The 19,604-nt window shown below is 53.2% G+C and overlaps 9 protein-coding genes across 9 annotated transcripts; 3 read left to right on the top strand and 6 right to left on the bottom strand.

Annotated features, from left to right (window-relative positions):
- Nucleotides 1-371: 371 nt before the first annotated feature.
- On the top strand, nucleotides 372-2,570 carry GMORB2_7218 (uncharacterized protein; the record flags this gene model as incomplete). The annotated part of the gene is made up of 2 exons (XM_035469183.1): nucleotides 372-1,543; nucleotides 1,709-2,570. The coding sequence occupies 2 exons, from the start codon at nucleotides 372-374 to the stop codon at nucleotides 2,568-2,570; spliced, it is 2,034 nt and encodes a 677-aa protein (XP_035321563.1).
- Nucleotides 2,571-2,900: 330 nt separating this feature from the next.
- GMORB2_7217 (homoserine O-acetyltransferase/O-succinyltransferase) lies at nucleotides 2,901-4,310 on the bottom strand (the record flags this gene model as incomplete). The annotated part of the gene is made up of 1 exon (XM_035469182.1): nucleotides 2,901-4,310. One exon carries the CDS (start codon nucleotides 4,308-4,310, stop codon nucleotides 2,901-2,903), a length of 1,410 nt encoding a protein of 469 aa, XP_035321562.1.
- A 932-nt stretch (nucleotides 4,311-5,242) lies between these two features.
- Nucleotides 5,243-6,383, top strand: GMORB2_7216 (uncharacterized protein; the record flags this gene model as incomplete). The annotated part of the gene is made up of 2 exons (XM_035469181.1): nucleotides 5,243-5,852; nucleotides 5,920-6,383. 2 exons carry the CDS (start codon nucleotides 5,243-5,245, stop codon nucleotides 6,381-6,383), a joined length of 1,074 nt encoding a protein of 357 aa, XP_035321561.1.
- A 331-nt stretch (nucleotides 6,384-6,714) lies between these two features.
- GMORB2_7215 (NUDIX domain) lies at nucleotides 6,715-7,544 on the top strand (the record flags this gene model as incomplete). Its single annotated transcript, XM_035469180.1, has 2 exons — nucleotides 6,715-6,810; nucleotides 6,867-7,544. The coding sequence occupies 2 exons, from the start codon at nucleotides 6,715-6,717 to the stop codon at nucleotides 7,542-7,544; spliced, it is 774 nt and encodes a 257-aa protein (XP_035321560.1).
- A 50-nt stretch (nucleotides 7,545-7,594) lies between these two features.
- GMORB2_7214 (ADP-ribose pyrophosphatase) lies at nucleotides 7,595-8,425 on the bottom strand (the record flags this gene model as incomplete). Its single annotated transcript, XM_035469179.1, has 3 exons — nucleotides 7,595-8,138; nucleotides 8,296-8,330; nucleotides 8,384-8,425. The coding sequence occupies 3 exons, from the start codon at nucleotides 8,423-8,425 to the stop codon at nucleotides 7,595-7,597; spliced, it is 621 nt and encodes a 206-aa protein (XP_035321559.1).
- A 408-nt stretch (nucleotides 8,426-8,833) lies between these two features.
- Nucleotides 8,834-12,001, bottom strand: GMORB2_7213 (Acyl-CoA synthetase (AMP-forming)/AMP-acid ligase II; the record flags this gene model as incomplete). The annotated part of the gene is made up of 1 exon (XM_035469178.1): nucleotides 8,834-12,001. The coding sequence occupies one exon, from the start codon at nucleotides 11,999-12,001 to the stop codon at nucleotides 8,834-8,836; it is 3,168 nt and encodes a 1,055-aa protein (XP_035321558.1).
- A 2,288-nt stretch (nucleotides 12,002-14,289) lies between these two features.
- Nucleotides 14,290-15,350, bottom strand: GMORB2_7212 (Phytanoyl-CoA dioxygenase (PhyH); the record flags this gene model as incomplete). The annotated part of the gene is made up of 2 exons (XM_035469177.1): nucleotides 14,290-14,945; nucleotides 14,990-15,350. The coding sequence occupies 2 exons, from the start codon at nucleotides 15,348-15,350 to the stop codon at nucleotides 14,290-14,292; spliced, it is 1,017 nt and encodes a 338-aa protein (XP_035321557.1).
- Nucleotides 15,351-15,578: 228 nt separating this feature from the next.
- GMORB2_7211 (to TPR Domain) lies at nucleotides 15,579-17,319 on the bottom strand (the record flags this gene model as incomplete). The annotated part of the gene is made up of 6 exons (XM_035469176.1): nucleotides 15,579-15,712; nucleotides 15,782-16,006; nucleotides 16,080-16,499; nucleotides 16,552-17,037; nucleotides 17,104-17,132; nucleotides 17,183-17,319. The coding sequence occupies 6 exons, from the start codon at nucleotides 17,317-17,319 to the stop codon at nucleotides 15,579-15,581; spliced, it is 1,431 nt and encodes a 476-aa protein (XP_035321556.1).
- Nucleotides 17,320-17,819: 500 nt separating this feature from the next.
- Nucleotides 17,820-18,732, bottom strand: GMORB2_7210 (alpha-1,3-mannosyltransferase; the record flags this gene model as incomplete). Its single annotated transcript, XM_035469175.1, has 2 exons — nucleotides 17,820-18,503; nucleotides 18,574-18,732. 2 exons carry the CDS (start codon nucleotides 18,730-18,732, stop codon nucleotides 17,820-17,822), a joined length of 843 nt encoding a protein of 280 aa, XP_035321555.1.
- Nucleotides 18,733-19,604: the final 872 nt, after the last annotated feature.

The following is a 19,604-nucleotide window of genomic DNA, read 5'->3' as shown; positions in this document are numbered from 1 at the left end:
TGTGTAGACTAATCGCTCATTTTCTCGATTTTGAATTCACAAAAAAAGATGGTATCTTTCCTGGGTCTGAGATTTGGGAGCGATAGGAAAAAGCTGCAGTAAGTAGTGCCAACTTACATGATGGCCAATCTAAACATTGAGACTTACACAGCCGATGCTAACCAAATTGTAGAAACAAGCAGCAGGAGGCCGAAAGGTCAGTCAAAAAATGGAGAAAGGACCGTCAAGACAGCACAGAATCTGGTCAATCCTTCGGTCATGTTCTGCCTAAGCCACAGCGACCCTCGTCTCGGCCTACCTCCGGCTTCTCCAACCGCAGCACCATCTTCTTCCGCTCTCCCTTTTCCGCAAATGCCGAAGCCACATCGTCCATGGTCGACCTGGCGGCTCCGTCACCACGAAAGTCGAGCGCAAACAGCCTACGTTTGGCCACCTCAACCTCCAACCTTCGAGCTAGTCGACCCGTCATCTCCAGCCCCATAGGCCCGCCCCTCCATCTCCCGCTAAATAGCCCTGAGCAGGCTGAGCCTGGAAGCCCCGTCCCTTCAGATACGACTGGGTCCCTGAAGAAGGATTGGATCAATCCGTTGGATGTAAATTTCCCTCGAGATAGTGGCAATGTCCGACCCCACACCTCTGCCGGCCCATTATCGGGTGCCCGGAGCCCTCTTGCACGAACTGAGTTCGATATCGAAGCCAAGAGGAGTGGTAGTCAGGGTAGCATCAAGACCAAGATGAGCGTCGCCGAGGGATTAGGGCTTGACGGTTACCCTTCGCCCCCTCCGTCTGTCAAGAGCGTGGAGCAGGGCATTTCGCGTTCCAGTACGGAGCCCAGAGTTCAGCCTACAATCAAGGTTCCTACATCCAGCTCTCTTCGGAGGGTGAGCACCGCCGAACGGCCTTCTGGGCTGCCTAGCCCAGCCGTGAGTGAGGAGCGATTCGACCAACCCATCATACGTAATTCCCAGGCCAGGCGCGATACCATCATGTTCTACTCGCCACGTCGGCGCAGCTTCTCCAGGCAAGTCTCAGAGGGTTCCGCAAATCGACAGGTCCGAGGCAGATCAGATCAGGAAAAGGCAGAGCTCAAGAAGAGACGACAGACTGAGGGATTTGAAGGGAACTTTGCTGCCTTCAATTTTAGAGGTGACAATGCCACCGAAAGGCCCCCTCTCCCAGCAGACAGGGCCGTTTCTCCCACATCCATGTCCATATCAGGAAGCCCCACGGAACACCTGAGGGTGAGCTCGCCGATGAAGACGGCGCAGGAGCGGAAAATGGACGAGCCAATGACTGTTGAACCGGGCCATGGGGATGACACTATGAACCTGTGTGATGCCGATAACATGACCCTACCATTCGACCAAGACCTGCGATCGGGTGATTCGTCTCCGAGATCTGTAGAGACTTCTCCCCAGGTGGACAATGAGGCGGAGCCCCTAGACGAGTTGTTTATACCCATGCGACCACGCCAAGATTCTGACACTTGCGGCCCCCTTACCCCAACGGCCCTGCGTGCTCCTCCTCCCTACAACGTCGACCGGTCAGCTATTCGCTCACAGAGCCCGCGGAGCCGCTCCATTGATAACCCCGATGAAATACCACTGTCTCGACTGAACCTTGACATTCAATCAGAGAGTCCTCTCTTATCCAGGCCGCCAATTGAAGGAGAGTTTCCTGTTTTCAAGGGTCTACCTCGCGGCCGCAGACCGGACTCGGTCAACTCTCAACGCGAGCTCCCATCACCCTCCCCGAACGTGAATATGGCTCCCCCGCCTAGAATGAATCCTGATCAACGAGCCCCGAGTCCGTTGAGTTCAATGCCCCCGATGGAAGGAGACTTCCCCGTGAGCAGCGGACTACCCAGGGGCCGTCGGCCGGACTCTCTCAGCTCCCGACGCGGGTGTTCGCCGGCCACCCTGGATTTTGATACTACCCCACCGCCTAGGCTGAACCACGACCGACGAGCTCCAAGCCCCCTCAGATCCAGGGCGCCCATGGAGGGCGACTTCCCCATGAGTAAGGGACTCCCTAGAGGTCGCCTGCCCGGCCCGACCTCGGCACCTATGACACCCGTACGACACAGCCAAGCACCCTCGCACACGCCAGGGGAGAGTGAGAATGCCTCGCCAGACCCTATCTGGACCGCACGTGCTGAGAGGCATATGTCAGCCATGCCGGCGCCACTGTCTCCTATGTCGGGGCAGACAGGTTACGGCTCAGATGCGGATAGCAACGGCACACCAGCAGGGCTCGCTCCGCCACGCCTACCCAGCCCGACGTTTACGTCCCTCGAGGAGTCGGTGACGGAGAACCTGACAAAGGCTTTTGGGCTTGACTCGTTTGACGATTCGTCAGTTGATAGCACCTCTAATGGCAGGCCCCTCATTTCACCCGTCTTGAGCGAGTTTGGGGGCCGCCTCCATTCCGGCAACCCCAGGCGTTTAGACGCCACAAAGGCTCCGCCCAGGCCGCCGCCCGTCTCGTTGCCGCCATCATCGACGAATGGTACTCCGGATGGAAGCCTCAAGTCTCCGGTAAACAGCGACTTTGCTGCTAGTTTCATCTAATTCCTTTTCTCTCTTCTTCCTTTCCTCCATTAATGAATTGGAAGTGGGATAGGAGGAGGATAACATGACATGATTTGGATGGGGAGACTTGCACTTTTTGAATACTAGCACATAGCTGCTCCCCTTTTTTATTCTCATGTAGATACCCATTCGTTGATATAATTTTACTTGCTTTTTTCCCCCTCTACTCTTTTCATCTCGGAACGAGTATTCTTGTCAATGATCCTTACAAATACACATGTAATAGACGCCCCCAGTCATGCCCCTTTTCAACTCTTTCTATATATTCGAATAGCCTTCTCATCCTGTTCAAGTACCCTCTCACGATAATTAACCTAGGAATCCACGGAGGTTACCACCAACATGCTTGAGGTCAAGCAAGAATGTATCATGGCCAAACATGCTCATCTCCTCACTCAGCTCCATGTGTGTGACATTACGGTTTCCCGCCAGACGGAGAGCCTCTGCAATCTCGCGCTGCTGCCACGCAGGGAAAAGTATGTCGCTCGCAACGCCCATAACGAGGGTCGGGATGTCACGGAGGGGGGCGAGACCGGAGACGAGGTCCTCTGGCGGGCGAGAGATACCCTTGGGAGTGGAGTCTTCTGACAGGGCGGTAGATGTTCCGGGCTGTTCCTCGTAAGGCTTGGAAGGCAAGGTGAGGCTGTGGAGGTCCGACGACGAGCAGGATGTGGCGGAGATAGACGAGAACTCCGATTCTGAGAGGAGCTCGAGCTCGCGCTTGGCACGACGGTCGGCGGTAGCGCGCTGGTTCTCAATTCCTAGGTCGAACAGGTCCATTGCCTTGCTGACGTAGAGGAGGCTGTTGGGGTCGTAGGTGAGACACCACTTCTCGCCGGCGTGATCGAGGTATGTTTCTATCAAAAAGTCGGGGCACAGGGCGGGCGGTTTGGCGGGGTCGGCGCGACGACGGCCGAAGCGTAGCTCCCACTCGGGGCCGGAGCGATAGGTGACGGTTGCAATCTCGCGGGCGAGCTTCATGCCTGCGTGGGGCGGGACGCGGCCATAATAGAAGCCCCTGTTCCAGTTGGGGTCCATCATAAGGACCTGGCGTTGGGTGTGGCGCATGGCGATGCTGTAGGGGTGGCTGCGGGCGCAGCCGCTAATGGAGGCGATACGGCCGACGCGGTCGGGGAATAGGACGCCTGCAGCGAGGGACTGCATGCCACCCATGCTGGAGCCCACGCTGGCGTACAGGCGGTTGATTCCTATATCATCGAGGAGGCGGAACTGTGCGCGCACCATGTCGTCCATCGTCAGGATGGGGAACCGGGTGGCGTAGCGCTCGCCGTTGGCCGGGTCGATGGACCCCGGGCCAGTGGATCCATAGCAACTGCCTATGACGTTGGTACAGATGACGAAGTACTTGTCCGTGTCGACGGGCAGGCTGGGCCCGATGAACTTCTCCCACCACCCCGGCTTGGGGTTAGCCTCAGTAGAGTGGGCATGCGACGAGGCGGACAGGCCCGTGTGGAGAAGGATGGCGTTGGACTTGTCGGCGTTGAGCGTGCCCCACGTCTCGTAGGCGATGTCAAACTCGGGCAAGATGCCACCCCAATCGAGGAGCAGGGGCTCCTTGCAGTTGTAGTTGAGCGTTGCGCCGGCCGTGTAGGATGGTTCAGGACCGCTGCTCTCACTACCTGGCGACGACGTGGGTTTGAAGCCTGCCGATATGTTGGCCGATCGGGTCTCAACGGCATCTAGGCACGGAAACGCCATTGGGGGGTTTGACCCATCGGACCGGCGAGTCCGGGTCGTATGGAGATCCCGGGAAGTCGTCGTACGTATAGGCAGACGCGGGAAGGTTGTCGGCGTTGTCAATGCCCTGCGTTGAACCTGGAGCTGGTGCCGAAGCTGGCGGAGCGATGTCGGAGTGCCCCTCATTTTGTCTTGCTTTCTTCGTTCTCTGCCGACTTCTGTTTCTTTTTTAAAGTCACCTTAAGCCAGGCGCGAAAATGTTCGTTATGACTGCATGCGGACGAACAGGGGAATAGGTGATATGCACGACGGGGAGAGGGGCGAGGGTCCGGCTGCCTATCGAGTGTTCTCAATACTTGTGTGATGATGGCGAATTCCAATTCAGTGGTGAAAGCTATTAATGGCGCCATTGCACGTGCCCGCCTGTAGATAAGAATGGTTTAGCGTGAGCTCGGGCTACTTTGTAAGCATACAAGGTCGCCGATGGTCCGAGATGGTCGAGACTTGGACTGGCGTTTTACTCTACCTCGTTTTATATGTATGCGTGACGAAGGGAATAATAGAGGATTAATACACAGTAGAGTGGTTTCACATCTTTACTTTGTGCAGTATATTGATACGACGTATATTCAAATATTGAGCTGTTCGCGTGACATTCCCACTGCGGTATAGCAGCCTAGCTAGGTGGCTCAGGATGGTGTAACCCCCCTCCCCTCCCTCCCCCCCTCCCCCCATAACAACATTCCGCTGTAAATATATCAGCTTCTGTTATCACTCGCCAGTGACGCAAGGCACCCGCCACCAATCAAGAATAACGTCGTCACTATTCGCGTCACTCGGCTCTCAGTCACTCCATTTATAATTTCTCTTTACCACGTAAACCACTTCTCTTAATACTGGACATTGCTATGTTCTACAGTATGGCAGCATCCATTGCTAACAAACTAGGCTTGATGGCCTTTGACGCATTCCCCGCAGGGGAGGCATCTTCTCCTGACCCATATCGGCCCACGCCCATCGACATCGTCGTTGTACGGGAGATGCTCTCGCGTGGTTGCCGTCTGCCACCCGATATTGTCGATGCCGTTTTTGACCATGCTGAATACTGGGCCTATTCGTCCAACTATATAGACTATCAGGAGGAGCATGGATCGGCTCTACGCATCAATGGAAGCAGACCCACGGAAAACAAATTTTTGGTGAGTCTCCCCCATTTTGTGTTATACTTATACGTATTCCACTTGCTCATGGCCCGGAAACAGCTACGCTCCTTTCCCGTCGGCTTCACTGGCCTCGGGAGCGAGAAGAGCCTGACGGAGGAGCTTGTCTACGACATGAACGAGCTGACCCCTCGTCCGTTGGGCAAGGAACATGATACTACCTTCTTCAGGAAGCTACCGAAGTACCCGACCCCACGTTTGGTTCATCCGGTCCGCAAGGTCGTCTTCACCATCAAGAGCCACGATCAGGGATGGTCAAGCTCTAGCAGCCCCAAGGGCGGCTATGAAGGGTCACATACCTGGTTTGAGGCTGGTCTCGAGAGGTTTGACGCAGAACAACAATGTAAGCTGTCAGTCGTCGTATTTTGTCTCCGTAACAAGATCGAAAATGGCTGACTGACCCTGAAAAGGCGACGCACATTGCACAAAGGACCTTCGCTACAACTCATCCAAATCCGTGGCTTCAGCATTGCCTCTGTGTGCACTCCGGCCTATTCAACCACCCTTCGAGCCGATGATTACAAAGGGTAAATACGCCAGCAAAGATGAAGGCGGAGACATCGTGGACAACCCGTCCTACAAATACCAACACCCCCTGGAGCCGCGCCAAGATTGGGAGATTCAGCGCAACAAGTTGGCAACGAAGACCTGGCAGGAAAACGAAGTTACGTGGTCATGGGACGACAACGTCGACCCGGAGTCTGAAGATGCGAAGGCTCTCGAGGAACTGGGGAGAGGCAAGGGGACGGGCTCCGGTGGCCTGGTGCGCAGCCTCAAGCTGGGCGATGTTGTCACCATCTGGGGCAAGGCTCGCTTCCCAGGTTGGTCCAATGTTGTGGAAAAGGTGAAGGTGGATATATACTGGGCTGTTTAGGACAGCACTTATTGCTTGTTTTTTTCTCCTTGTTTTTTATACGCCCTTAGAATTATGTAAAGACCCGGCGATATTTTTGTGCTCAAGACAAGTCTTAAAACCGTAGTATTATGTTAATAAACAAGTATCATACATGCTCTTATTGCTAAGAACTTATGAGGGGCATTGACGTCATTTCCCAGGCACCCCTGTTATACACTTATTTTACGCTGTCAGCCAAACAGCCTGACTGTTTCTCTTGTGCAACTCTCCAAACATGAGGCTCGCCAAACGTGCTCCCCTCCACTATACCAGACTTGCTTTCCGCTCATTCTCTTCCTCGTATCCGCTCATGTCCCGGACTGTAAAACTTACGCGGCACAATGTGCCCGTCACCATTCCCGACGGGCTAACAGAGGACCAGCTTCTCGCCTTTAGGCCTTTCAACGTAAAGACGTCCTAGTTCACAATGCTACTTGGCAGACTCTGACCATTATTGAACAGACCTGGATTGATACCCTGTCGGCCTCTGCACGGCTACAGACCGACTCGTCCCACCCCTTCCACGACGACGCGTATACCCTGCGATCCGCCGAGGTGCAGTCCTTCGATATATTTGGCAGCGGTCGTCTCGGCTTCATCAAACTCAGGGCCACGGTATGCAATAGCGCCGGCGAGACGCTTCCTGCCGTATCCCTCCTACGCGGACCCTCAGTCGCTATTCTCGTCATGCTTGTGCCAGACGACGTCCCCGCCAAATCGGACGAGCGCTACGTCGTCCTGACGGTACAGCCGCGCATCCCGGTCGGCAGCTTCAAGGGCGCTGCTGCCAAGGAAATTGAAGAGGAGCTGGGGATAACCATCAACGAAGATGAACTGACATGCCTGAGCGATTTGGCTGCCGCTGACAACGACAAGTCCGAAGAGAACCTACCCAACGCCATGTACCCTAGTGCTGGTGGTTGCGACGAACACGTTACCATATATAGCTACGAACGACGGATACCTCGAGAACAATTACGAGACTGGAGTGGCCGGCTGACGGGGCTGAGGTCGCACGGCGAGAAGATTACACTCAAGGTGGTGCCCATGCAGAATCTCTGGAGGGAGGGCGCGCGAGATGCCAAAGCTCTCGGTGCGCTAGCCTTGTGGGATGCATTGCGTCGTAATGGAAAGATTTGAGCATAATGATATTGTCTTCGTCTATACAGGTCGTCTGTGGCATGGGGTGCTCAAAGCTTGAGCTGCTGAGCAAAGAGAATTCCCTCGGCTAATGTGCCAACGCGGGCATCGATGGCGCAGCCCTCAGCCTCCAGCTTCTTGCAGTCCTCCCACAGGGTGTCAATGGGTGAAGTGAAGACGTCAATGAATTCGTTCTCCTCAAGCTCTGGCTTGGGGTCCTTATTCTCAGGCAGTGACATGTCAATAGTCATGTGGATCATGCGCAGATTGGTGTTGCAGAAGCCCGGGTCGTTGTACATGACGGGGCTCGTCTCAGTCACAACGCCCACATATCCCGTCTCCTCCTTGAGTTCCCGGATGGCGGCCTCCTCGGGCGTCTCGTTAGCGTCAACGAGCCCTGCGGGCACCTCGATCGTCACCATGTCAATGGGCGGGCGGTATTGCCTCTGCAGTACAAGCTCGCGGCGGCCCGTCTCTGGGTTCTTGAGGATAGCAATGATGCCAACTCCGTCAATATCGGTCGTTTTGGGGCGTGTCACTCGCTCGGCTGATTCCCACAGGCGCGAAGTGCCATTGGGATCCTTGTACGTGGTCCTGAGGGTCAAGTTAGCCGGCCAAGCAAAATCGATGTATGCCATACACACAATAAACACGTATAGAACGGCGTTTGCGAGATGTGGATTGTGGCATATAAATCATGATATTATCCATGTGTGCTCAGAGAGTCCACACTGATGTTGGGACCACCTACTGGACGAGCTTGATCCATTTGGCATCATCGTTGGCCTGCGTAGCGTTTTTAGAGGGGCATATTGATATGAGGGTGATAGTGATCCTACCAGCGGGCCTGTAGAGATGACTTTTGCGTCTGACACGGACATGATATATCGTATGTGGAAAGTAGTATTGTGCGCGTGAGTATGTGTGTGGGTGTGTAGGTGTTTTTTTTTTTTATTGGGGGGAGGGGGGGGGGGGGGGGGGAGAACCCTTTTCGCGTAGATTAATGCAGAGTGAGGTGAGACAATTCGCATGCAGGCAGACTGGCGGTCGAAGATGGGCGGCGGTGGTGGAAAAGTCCCAAACACCCCACCACATTGTTCATCGTGTGTGGCTCAACTTTTCCCTGTATTGCAACACTGCGGCAAAAACATTTGCAACTCACGTTAATCAAGACTGAAGCATATTCGTTTTGCAATGATCTCATATACCATGTGTAAAGAAAAAAATAGGTTTCATTTGTACTAATCGCTACTTTGACCAAAACGAGCAAATAAATGTCATACATATATCTAGGCATCTTCATCGAGACCCCACTGTCTGACCCAGTTGATCATCCACTCATCCTTGACAGCCTCGAGGTTAGAGAGCGTTTTGGAGGCGGCGCAAGTCTTGGTCATGTCCAGGGTCATGGGGTCCTCTACCTCGTAAGAGAGAGACTGGAAAAAGTCGGCCAGCTTGGCAGCCGGGTTCAAGGTCATGTCGGTCGTGCTAACGCTGTCACGGACCGTCTTGACCCACTCGGCATACGGGACGAGTTGAACGGGCTTGTCCTTCGTGCTGATGGCCTTTTGCACAATAGGGGCGAGCTCGCGCCAAGTGGTCGTCTTAGAGTTCACGGCATGGTGGGCAACGGCCCCCTCCTTGCTGCTGTCGGGGCCCGTGGCCAGCTCGACAATAGCCCGTCCTAGCAGGTCAACAGGTACCCAGTCCACAAGGTCGACGCCCCCGAGCGTCTCGGGGATCTTCCCAAGGAACTTGGAGCTGCGGACCATGCTGGGAACCCACTCTTTCTCGGGCCAGATGCCTGCCTTGGTCGTGGGTCCAGCAATCTGTCCCACGCGGCAGAAGTAGGCCGGCACGCCCGCCTCCTTGGCCGCGATGTCGAGAATGCGCTCACTCACAAATTTGGACTGGCCGTACCCGGCAGCGTGAGGCGACTTGACATCATCGGAAGGCTCCTCGGGGACAAGTCCCGTCCTGCCCATGGCGGTACTGATGCTGGAGATGAAGTAGATCTGGGCCCCGTATGTGGAGTTGACGGAAAAATCGACAAACCTGCGCACTGACTTGATGTTGGACGAGAAAGAATCGACTGGGTGGTTGAAGTCAAGCTTCCAGGCGTTGTGGATGATGTTGGTCACCTCGCCGAGCAGGCGCCTGTATACACCACGCGAGAGACCAAAGTAGGGCTGCGCAAGGTTGGCGTCGAGGAACTCGGCTTTGGACAAGTCGGCAGTCTGGAGATCCCTCTCGATGAGGGCATTCTTCTGACGCTTGGCGCTTCCGGGGCCACGGTTGAGGCAGTAGATTCGAGCGACGCGCTTGTCCTTGATGAGCGTATCGAGTATGTACGAACCGAGAGATCCGGTGGATCCAGTAAGGAGCACGACGAGGGCATTTTCGGGCTTGGATTTCTGGGCCCTTCCAGATAGAGGAAGGTCGGCCGTAAAATCCTCCAACAATTCCAGGGCCCTCTCCCTTCCATCTTTTCTACCCGCATCCTCGCCTTTGAGCATGTTCTGGATGGCTGCCGTCAGCGCAGCCAGAGTTGGGTTGGCGTACAACGTGGCAGGCTCAAGAGCGGCAAAGATGCCTTGCTCCTTCAACGTCTCGTTTATAAGCTTCGTCATCTCAGATATTTGAAGTGAGTCGAGACCTAGCTCGAACAGGTCGGCATCGGGCTTGATTTCGGCACACTTGAAGTCGGTGCATGTCTCAATAGCATCCTGGACAATCTCGGGTGCCGTCGCCGGGCCGCTGTGACCGTTTGTGCGGCCGTTTGTGCGGCCGTTTGTGTGTCCATTGACCTTCTTGGAATCATTGCCATTTATGGCGGCAGTCGACGCGTACAGAGCTCTGATCTCGGTCTCGTACAACTCCGTCGTCGGCCTGCGCCTGACAGTGCCCTTTGCGACTCTGGGGAGAGGCTTGTCGGGCGTTGTGACCATGATCATGTGCTGATGAATACGGGCATGCGAGGGGGCAATCGCGTTGGCTTGTTCAACCCGTGGCCAGATTTCGCTAATCAGGGTCTCCTTTTCGGCCTCGGTGACTGGATACTCGGCGGGCTCAACCAAGAGACTAGATTGGAACTGCCCTTGTCCGATGACCAGAGCGCCCTTCAGGAGTGGATGAGAGGCGACAATGCCCTCCATGTCAACAGGGTTGACCTTTTCGCCAGTCTGGTAGACGATGATGTCGTCGTTGCGGCCGCGGTAGATCCAGAGGTTTTCCTTTGTGGGGTGCTTCTCATAGAGGTCGCCCATAGGGTACTCCTGAAGATGGGGGAAGACAGAAAAGATGGCCTGGTAGACTTCAAGCTCTGGGTCACGAAGAATGACGAACTCATACAGTTTGTCGGAGATGGGGCGGAACTCGTGCTTCATAACGGGACACACGCTCATGTATGACCAATCGTCCTGGTCAACCGTCTGCATACCGAGGAGGCCGGCTTCGGTGCTGCCGATACAGCTATACAGCTTGGCCTTGGTGCTGGTACGGATACGATCGCCAACATCCCGGGGCAGAGGTCCACCTCCGAAGGCAACAACCTCCATGCTAGAAAAGTCCCCGAGGTACTCGGGGACATTAGACAGTTCCACCAACGCCGATGGAGGGTAGACGCCAGCGGTGACATTGGCGTTGATATGCACGCTATGCATGACTGAGGGAGACGGCGGGTAGGGACCCAGGATTACAGTGTAATCGCACAACAGTGGGCCTAGGAAAGCCAGGAAGTATCCAGCGAGGTGGAAAAGGGGAAAGGCGACATAGACTCGCAATCCCGTGAGCGAAGTAGGTATGACCCTGTCTATTCCAAGTTCGGGGAGGGAGTTGAAGGCATCGGTGGCTGCTATAGACTTGTGGGTGTGGGTGATGGGCTTGGGGAGACCAGTGGTACCAGACGTATGGAAGATGGTTATCGGGTCGTCCTTGGCCTCGTCAAACGTCTTGTCGAAGGGGTAAGGCTCCTCGTCGTCGTTATCGTCGATCCAGTGACGCAGGCCGGGCATGTCAATGATTCGCGTGTTCCTGGCAGCAACGATTTCCTTGATGGCAGGGATGGCGAAGGTGGGAGGTAAGAGAAGATTGTCGCACTTTGTCTTCTCCAGCAGTGACAGATGAGCCTCAACGCTGTTTCGAGGCGACGACAAGAGGGGCTTGTATCCAGCCTTGATGGCGGCAGGGATGACGATGCAGTAGACGAGATCCTGAGGGCCCATGTACGACAGGGTAGGGAAGCCCTCCTGGCGGCCGAGGTTCTTCTCCAGATGCCTGGCACAGCGGTTCACAGCATTGGCATAACACTTTGCCGTGATGTCGATAAAGCCGTCGGCAGGGTTCCTCGTCTTCGCGACGGAGTAGATGACAGTATCGGGAGTCTTTCTGGCCTTTTCATCAATGATGCATGGCAGCATACGACGACCGTAGTCTCCGACGGGTAGAAGCTTGCTCATGTTGGACGGGAACGAAGAATAGTCTTGAGATATTCGATGGGAGGAGGAGAAGGCACCCCAATATAGACAACAATGAATAATAGGTCGAACCAGGACTTGTATAGTCTGTATTTGATATTTTATGTTTATTTTTCGAGAGGAGAGCGAGAATGGGGAGAAGGGGAGAGGGAATGATTGCCAAATGTCTGTCTGGTAACTTCTCAAAAGATGCCCTCCTCCGGACTATATATATAAATACAACGAGAAGGGCGAGAGACCACTCGTCACCGTCCCGCCGGGGACTACGGAGTACGGACGGGAAAGGAGGAAAGACCCACAAGAACAGTAACAACTATTCATGGCGCAACTCTTGCCCGGGTGTGGAAATATAGAGTGCAACCCCCTTTGGCAGGGGCCGGATTTCGGCACGGCACAGCAAAAGAGCGCAGTGGCAACGGGGATCCATGTGGTTCAGAGAGGTAGCTATGAGCGCATATCCTTCCCTTTCACATGATCTACTATGCTACATCGTATGACGAAGTACAAGTAGTGGTAGTGACAAAGGTGTGTGGAGGGTGATGGAGGCAACAATAGAGGTTTGGCGTTCGACATGAACAAGATGCTTATGTACTTTCTGTGGTCCTTCCCGAGTTCGCAGGTTCAACAATGTACTACTACCATTACTACGCCGTAATATATAATTGTACATGTATTGATGCAAGGTAATTGCACATACACATTGACAGCTCTCAGCCAAACTATCGACGAGCTTGCAGGATGATTGTCAATATTATCAGCTCTTTGGAAAGGGGTACGGACATTCCATGAACGTGTACAGAAAGCTGTAGCTAGATACCAGGATCCGCCTACAAAGATTCTATCCGATAACAGGGCCGGAATCTTTAGTGTTTAAAATTAGTATATGGGAAAGGAGGCGGCGACGGATGCAACGATTTTACTACTCACATGTGTGAACACCATCCCAACAGCGTCGTCATTGCCGTGGAGCCATAAGGTGGAGGGTTCGGGGATCGGACAACGAACCCCGATCCTTGGTCCGCTAAAGACCGTTACGACGTAATACATGAAGAGAGCCCCCAGTGCCGATGTTTGATGGAATTGACGGCTCTCCACTTATGTACGGAGCACTCCTGCTTCCATAAGAATATGTTGGCAATCTTGAAATGGAGTCGTTTTATTTGGTCGTCGGAAGCGGTTTGAAAAGGCGGTGATATGGAAGAAGGGTGATGTTACCTACAATGGCAGAAGACATTATATCCTTGTATAGCTTGCCCAACTTTTACGAAAAACCTTTGAGCTATTACTACACATACGAATACACGCAAAGGAAGCTAGCTAAACAACAATAAATAAGCATGTAGCACTTACTAGCCGTACTTCATATCTGTTAGTGTCAAACATTTGCATGATAGCTTGACTACTGTCAGTAGTACAGAGTTTTCGAAACCACCGCCTCGTTAATCGCGCTTCACCCCTGACGCCATTTTCGGGTAGTCCAAGGCGGAGGGAGAGACGGCAGTTGTACCCCACTCATCATGGGCCATATATTAAAAGAACACAAATTGGACGGCATTGCAGGTACCAAAGGGGCCGGAGTCGGAGGTCTGAATCCCGTTCCCTGAATGGAAAGAGGCTCGAGATAGAAGAGATCAGTTAGTTACATGGTATGAGTAATACGCAGAATAGCTTCAACGAGAAAAAAAATAGTAAGTAAATAGGAGAACTGCCATGTCATCTGCTACTCGTACACCGATAAGTTATAATCCCGGTTCGTTCTGTACGAGTAGAATCTTCCATGGAAGAAGACACCGGGAAAGAAAAACGGTTCCACAGTGACGCACAGTCGGGACAGGAAAAATCGACCACCCCCGATCTCCACAATACGAGCCTTCCCGGCTGTTTCATCATCAGACCTCCGAGTCTCCGGGCATCAAGGACGTCAAAGTGGGCCCCGCATTTTGTGGTGCTTTTTTTTTCAAATCGTGATTAGAGACGTGAAACCTGTTTGCTTTATGGGAGCCGACCTAGCCGACTTACGTTATTCAAGAATCGGGATTTCACAACGGCAGAAGGTGTGAAGTGACGGTGGCATCAGAACAGACCCATTTTCTTTGTGCAATGCAACCTTAGAGCCGGATCAGATTCGATGCTCGGCATTTCCATGTTCTTCTTCTTTCTCATTCCATCTGCTATGCTGTAACACTTGTTGTTGACGGTGGCAATGGTCATTTTTTCCTTTCAACTCTTCCAACTCTTCAGCTCTGCTAACTTGCCATCTCTACAGAGCATCACGCCTCCTGGCTAAAGTTATAGCTGTTGCCGAACCCCCGATTCAGATACCGCCCAAGCGCCATGTCTACCTCCACCCAGTCAACCGGCACTTCGAGTCCCAGATTCCCCTCATTCTCCAGCTTCTCTAAGATAGGACAAATGTCGCGTCCAAACTCGAGTCTCATCTTGTTGCGGAACCAAGGCGCAAAGTGAATCATGGCCAGCATCATGCGCACCTCGTCGCTCATGTTTGGCATCCCCGCGTGCCACAGCCTCAGATCCCGGACAATGATGCTCCCCTTCTTGACGACGGGTTGCACTGGAGAGTTGACAACTTCCCTCTCTCGGAGGAGGTTCTCCTTGATGCGCCCGCTCGCCCTATCGCCTTGAGAGCCCTCTTGGGAATCCAAGCCGTGACCGGTGTGGGTCCCAAGCCAGAGCTCCGTAGATCCATTCTCCGGTGTCATTGTGATGAGTGGCACATTGACGACCAGGGCAAAGGGGTGGCTCGGGTGCGCAAAGTCGGCGTCGGTGTGGACTGGCTGTCGCTGAGGGCTGGCCCCGGGTAGAAGGGGCATGGCTGCGTTGGCTGAACAGAATGTCCACTTAGGGCGTGGGCCGAGAATAGCCGTTGTTACTTGTGTTCCAATGGGGTCTATCGACAGTCGATTATCTCGTTAGGCAGGCTGGCCCGGTTCAGAAGACAGGTTCACGTACTGGTAAAAATGGAGGGGAAAAAGTACTTCGCCACTGGGGGAGCATCTTGCTGCAGATTCGCCAAGTTATAGTTGAAAGGGCCGTCTTCCCCGCGGGCCTGAAGAGTCCTGGCATCCTTGACCATCTTCTCATTGAGAATGTCAAGATGTTCATGAGGGACAACATCCTCAATCACTACCAGGCCGTCTTTGTGGAGGTGTCTGACAGCCTTCTCGAGGTTTCTCGACCCGAGCTTAGCATTGGCAATCTCTGATGCTGATGGGGAGACGCAACCTGTACGTCCGGGTCTCTGCACTGCGGCGAATCCTCTAATGCACCCTTTCAAAGAGCGAAAACCGCGGGCGGCGTGGAGGGACCACATGACGAAGGAATATTTGAAAAGAGATGGAAAACTCGATTTCATCATACTCAACGGGCACATATTTATAACCCTTAAGCCATGATCAGTGGGGGGACGATGCTGATGGGAATACCGAGCTCGGGAAACCTTTCTCCAAGTGGGTGTGGGGGCCTGCAGTTGGTGTATTACCAGTGCGGTGATTGGGCGCGGTGAGTGTTACTCTGTTACTCCCGTAAGACACCGTAGTCATCAGCCGGATGATTGCCAAAAGGCCAATAGGTCATCCTTGAGTCTATCTACGGGCCATCCTACCGATGGTTTGCAGGCAATCAATTGTCGGACAAGTTCCTGCTGAGCTGGCTTGTCCCGAATCTTTCTGGCGCCTGCTCAATGCCGAGTCAGTAAGCCAGCCATCTTTTAGGGGCTTGTAAGGGAAAGAAAGGAAAAGTTACAGTATGCCATGGGCCCGAATGCATTGACAAGGACGGTCGGAAGAGGGTGCATGGCATCAAAGGCCGAGCCAGAGATGTACAGTGCCCAGCGTTCTTGGAGGTCCTCCTTTGGCAAGGGTTCCTTGTCATCGAACGGGTCAAGAGCCAGGAGCTCATCAAGGCGATCCAACGGTGCGTGATCGGCCAATATGAACAAAGCAACTAGGAAGTAATGAACTGATGCTGCTGCGCGTTTTATGTCAACGTATATGCGTTTTATCTTATCCAACGGACATAATGGATCCAAAGGTAGTCTTACTGTGGCACGGTTGGAGAAACGAAACCAAAGGCAGCGGCCTGGCAGTGTCGGTTTTTTTACCGTCGGTAACCGAGAATGGCATGATGCGGTTGGGGAGGCTTGTAGCCCAATTGCGGACTGTGAACAGCGCAGCTTCCCACTCAGGGTATGTGAGAGCATGGTCGAAAGCTAAGTTTATGAGCTTACCTAGTACCAGGGATGCTGAGTTGAGATAATGCTGGTCCGTCTCGTGAGTAGTAGTCAATGGGACTGTCTCGAGATCTATCTTGAGCGGACATTTTTCATACAGGCTGTAGGTTATGTCCTCTCGTAGGTAATTCCACGACCCGGCAACCAGGAGCCCATCGCCGCTCAGCAGGCCCTGATGTTGGGAAGCCATGGAGTAGGCACCCCTCAAATGGCGGTTAGGGTCAACGCCGCCTGTACCAGGTTAGCATCTCAGCACATTTTGCGGTGAATGGTCTAGTCCTACCGTCCAGAATCTCGTAGGACCGCAAGAGACATGTTGCGGCCAAAGCCACGCCGTTGGACATAAGTGCGTCACCATCCTTGAGCTTGATCAGTAGCTTGATGCAGCATTGGTGGTAGTATTCCGCCATGTCGCGAAGCTTGGCCGCCGAAGTCTTGGACCTGTGCATGGCTGACAGGGCGATGGTGGCACAAAACAGGAGCGGCTCGTCGAGGGCGAGTAGTGGCACTGTGACGGCGAAGCAACGCGACGCATCGCTGAGATCGTACCAGTCCGCTATGGTGACGATGTAGTGAGTGAAGAGCTTGGCGAGATGCTGGTCTTTCTTCAGGGTGGCTCGAGGGTCTGAGGGCGGCTCGTACTCGCGATTTCCGGCCAGGGATGGCCTTGTACTACCCGTCCATGGACGAAAGTCTAATGACCTCCGGTACCAATCGCAGTAGCGCTCTGCCCTGGTGCACTGATTGCATATGGGCGACTCTCCGCTACCTGGGGAGTGAGGTCAAATGAGAAGGAGCATCCATTGGTATGATTCTCAGGGGTGGTACTGCGTACATTTGATCTTGCGGCGGCGGCACGTATTGCTGCAGCTGTTAGCGACACATTGACCACCACGAACTGCTCTAAGACTCACCACGAGTCATTTTTACGCGGGCGAGGCATCGTCGATGGATTAGCAAGGACAAGCTCAGATGCACTTGGAAGTGAAAGATGCCTAATGAGAAGGAAGGCACGGGAATATATTATTGACAGCTGAGGTCTTGCGACCATTGATTGGCCAGCACAGCGACGACACCTACGAAAAGAAAGTAAATAATCATCGACGAATCTAGGTGCAGATGATACTATTGGAAGAAAAAAGCAACAATAGTACAAAGGGGATTATAGATTAATTCGTATTTCTGCCTGTAATTCGGAGAGCATGAAAAATCAGGAGCAAAAGAAAAAGGCAAAGAAAAAAAGAACTCTCGAAACGCGGATTCGAACCGCGGACATCCAGATAATACACTTAGGCAGTTACAGTCTGGCGCCATAAACCAACTAGACGATTTCGAGGTGATCCGCTCATTGGCTGTTGAATGGACTAGTGCAAGGTATATATATATTCCTTTGCCACGACTATTTTTTATAACGGAAGCAAACTGAGGACGAAGACAATTGAGCCTCCACTTGTATAGTCGAATTATACTATTTTGCACCAATAGTGTTTTAGTTTTGTTTTCATCTTTGTCCAGTGTCATACGGTATGCCATACACTCTTCTATCCACCACTACAGCTTGGGTGAGAAGTTGCTTCCACCTAGGGACTTTACAATGGTGTCGACAGAACGCAGGATCCATTCGCTTCCTTCATTCGTAGCCAGCCACTCGACCCCCTGCACCTCCTCCTCCCCCTCGGCCTTGTAAGTCCCATCCTCGATACCCTTTCGCAGACCAAACACATGGCTGGTGACCTGGGGTGCAACACCTGTCTGAGCGCGTAGGCACGAAATGGCAATAACGCTAGTGAGGATCCGCCCCGTCTTGGCGAGTCCCCCGCGCTCTGCCGGGTCAGCCAGGAGGGGACCGTAGTGGCTATTGAGAATATGCACGGGCAAGTCAGGGTGTGACGTAGCCAGCTTGGTAACAAGCTTTCCCTCAAAGGGGGCGTAGATGCTATCCCAGAGACCCCTGCCGCGCGAGGAGATGTTGTTCAGGTTGGCCGTAGTCGGCTGCCGCGTGGGGCGCGTCTCCAGCTGCGATCGTACGTTGGCGGGAAGGGAGGCATGAAAGGCGTTGAGGCAGTTGATAGTGCGGGGTATACCGTTGAAGGAGATGCACTTCAGACCGACTTCGCGGATGAACTCGGCCACCATGACCTTGGGATTCGTCTCGCCTGAGGGGGCGTACGATGTCGCTACACTGTGTATGGCTGACAGAGACTCGGGGGAGTTGAGGGTGAAAGTTGCAGCAGACTGTATTATCATTCAGCACATATATCCTACAGGTCTTCTAATTTTCTCTCCTTATTTCAGATATCCATACCGACAGAGCTAGCCAAGGCTTGAGAGACACGTTGTTCTTTGCTGCGTCGCTCGCAATCGACCTATACACGTCGGCTATGTGCGCAGGAGCTGCTGTCGGGTCCGGGCGCGCAAACGGCGCGGCAATCAGAGCCTTGAGATTAGGTGAAAGCTTCGCCATTGTGAAACAGTCGGACGATGTTTGAGTTTGACTGTTGGTCCTTTCTTTTAGCTTGAGCGTTTGTTGGGTTTGCAGTCTGGTGTGGGTTTGCGTGAATGAGTTCAAGTGCTGCTCATTATCCTTGAACCGAGGCGAATCCGTCGGTAATTTTCGGTTCGCACTTTTGCGAGCCGATGTGGGGGCCAGCACCGGCGGCCACTTTTCCGTCCGGGAGCTAAGGGACTGATGATGATATTTACGTGACCGACCGGTCTTTTGTGTTTAACTTATGAGGTATGAGTCAAGATAGGGCCATGGTGGGGATAAAGGTGTTTTCTCTGGTATGACCATCTAGCCAGACCCCTACCAGTAAAATGTCACTTGAATTGGACAAGTTGCTTACTTTTGCTTCTATATGTACATCACCTGTAACACACTACACTCATTACCCTTTTTGATAAGCTTCTCTATTCCCAGATCTAGCCATGTCTTCGGTAAAACCAAATGAGTCCTTTTGGTTTTGGGTATGTAATACCTCGGACCCCCAATGTTCATGCCTTCTTGCTAAAATCGTACAAAATATTTGGGGTGCTGCAGCCTCCATTGCAGTGGGCTTCAGTAGGTCTACACATTGTTAACAACTTCACTCGTCATTTATTACTATCGTCAGCAATAGCCCATCCACTCGATCAAACGAGATAGTAAACCTGAATCGCATGCCATAACAGCAGGGTTTACGCTTACTTTCATGTTTAGTCGCCTGCAAATTTCAAAATTCGGAGACTCCATGTTCAGTGCCATGCATAGATTGGCCCTCCGCGACGGTCAGTCGACCCCTGGACAGTTTTGTCTTGTGACGAATCTCAATTTTGTAGGCATCGCATCTTTATGGT

Source organism: Geosmithia morbida, assembly GCF_012550715.1.
Source record: "Geosmithia morbida isolate 1262 chromosome Unknown scaffold_7, whole genome shotgun sequence".
In the NCBI taxonomy this organism is placed as follows: Eukaryota; Fungi; Ascomycota; class Sordariomycetes; order Hypocreales; family Bionectriaceae; genus Geosmithia; species Geosmithia morbida.
This window is presented reverse-complemented; position numbering and strand designations above follow the sequence as displayed.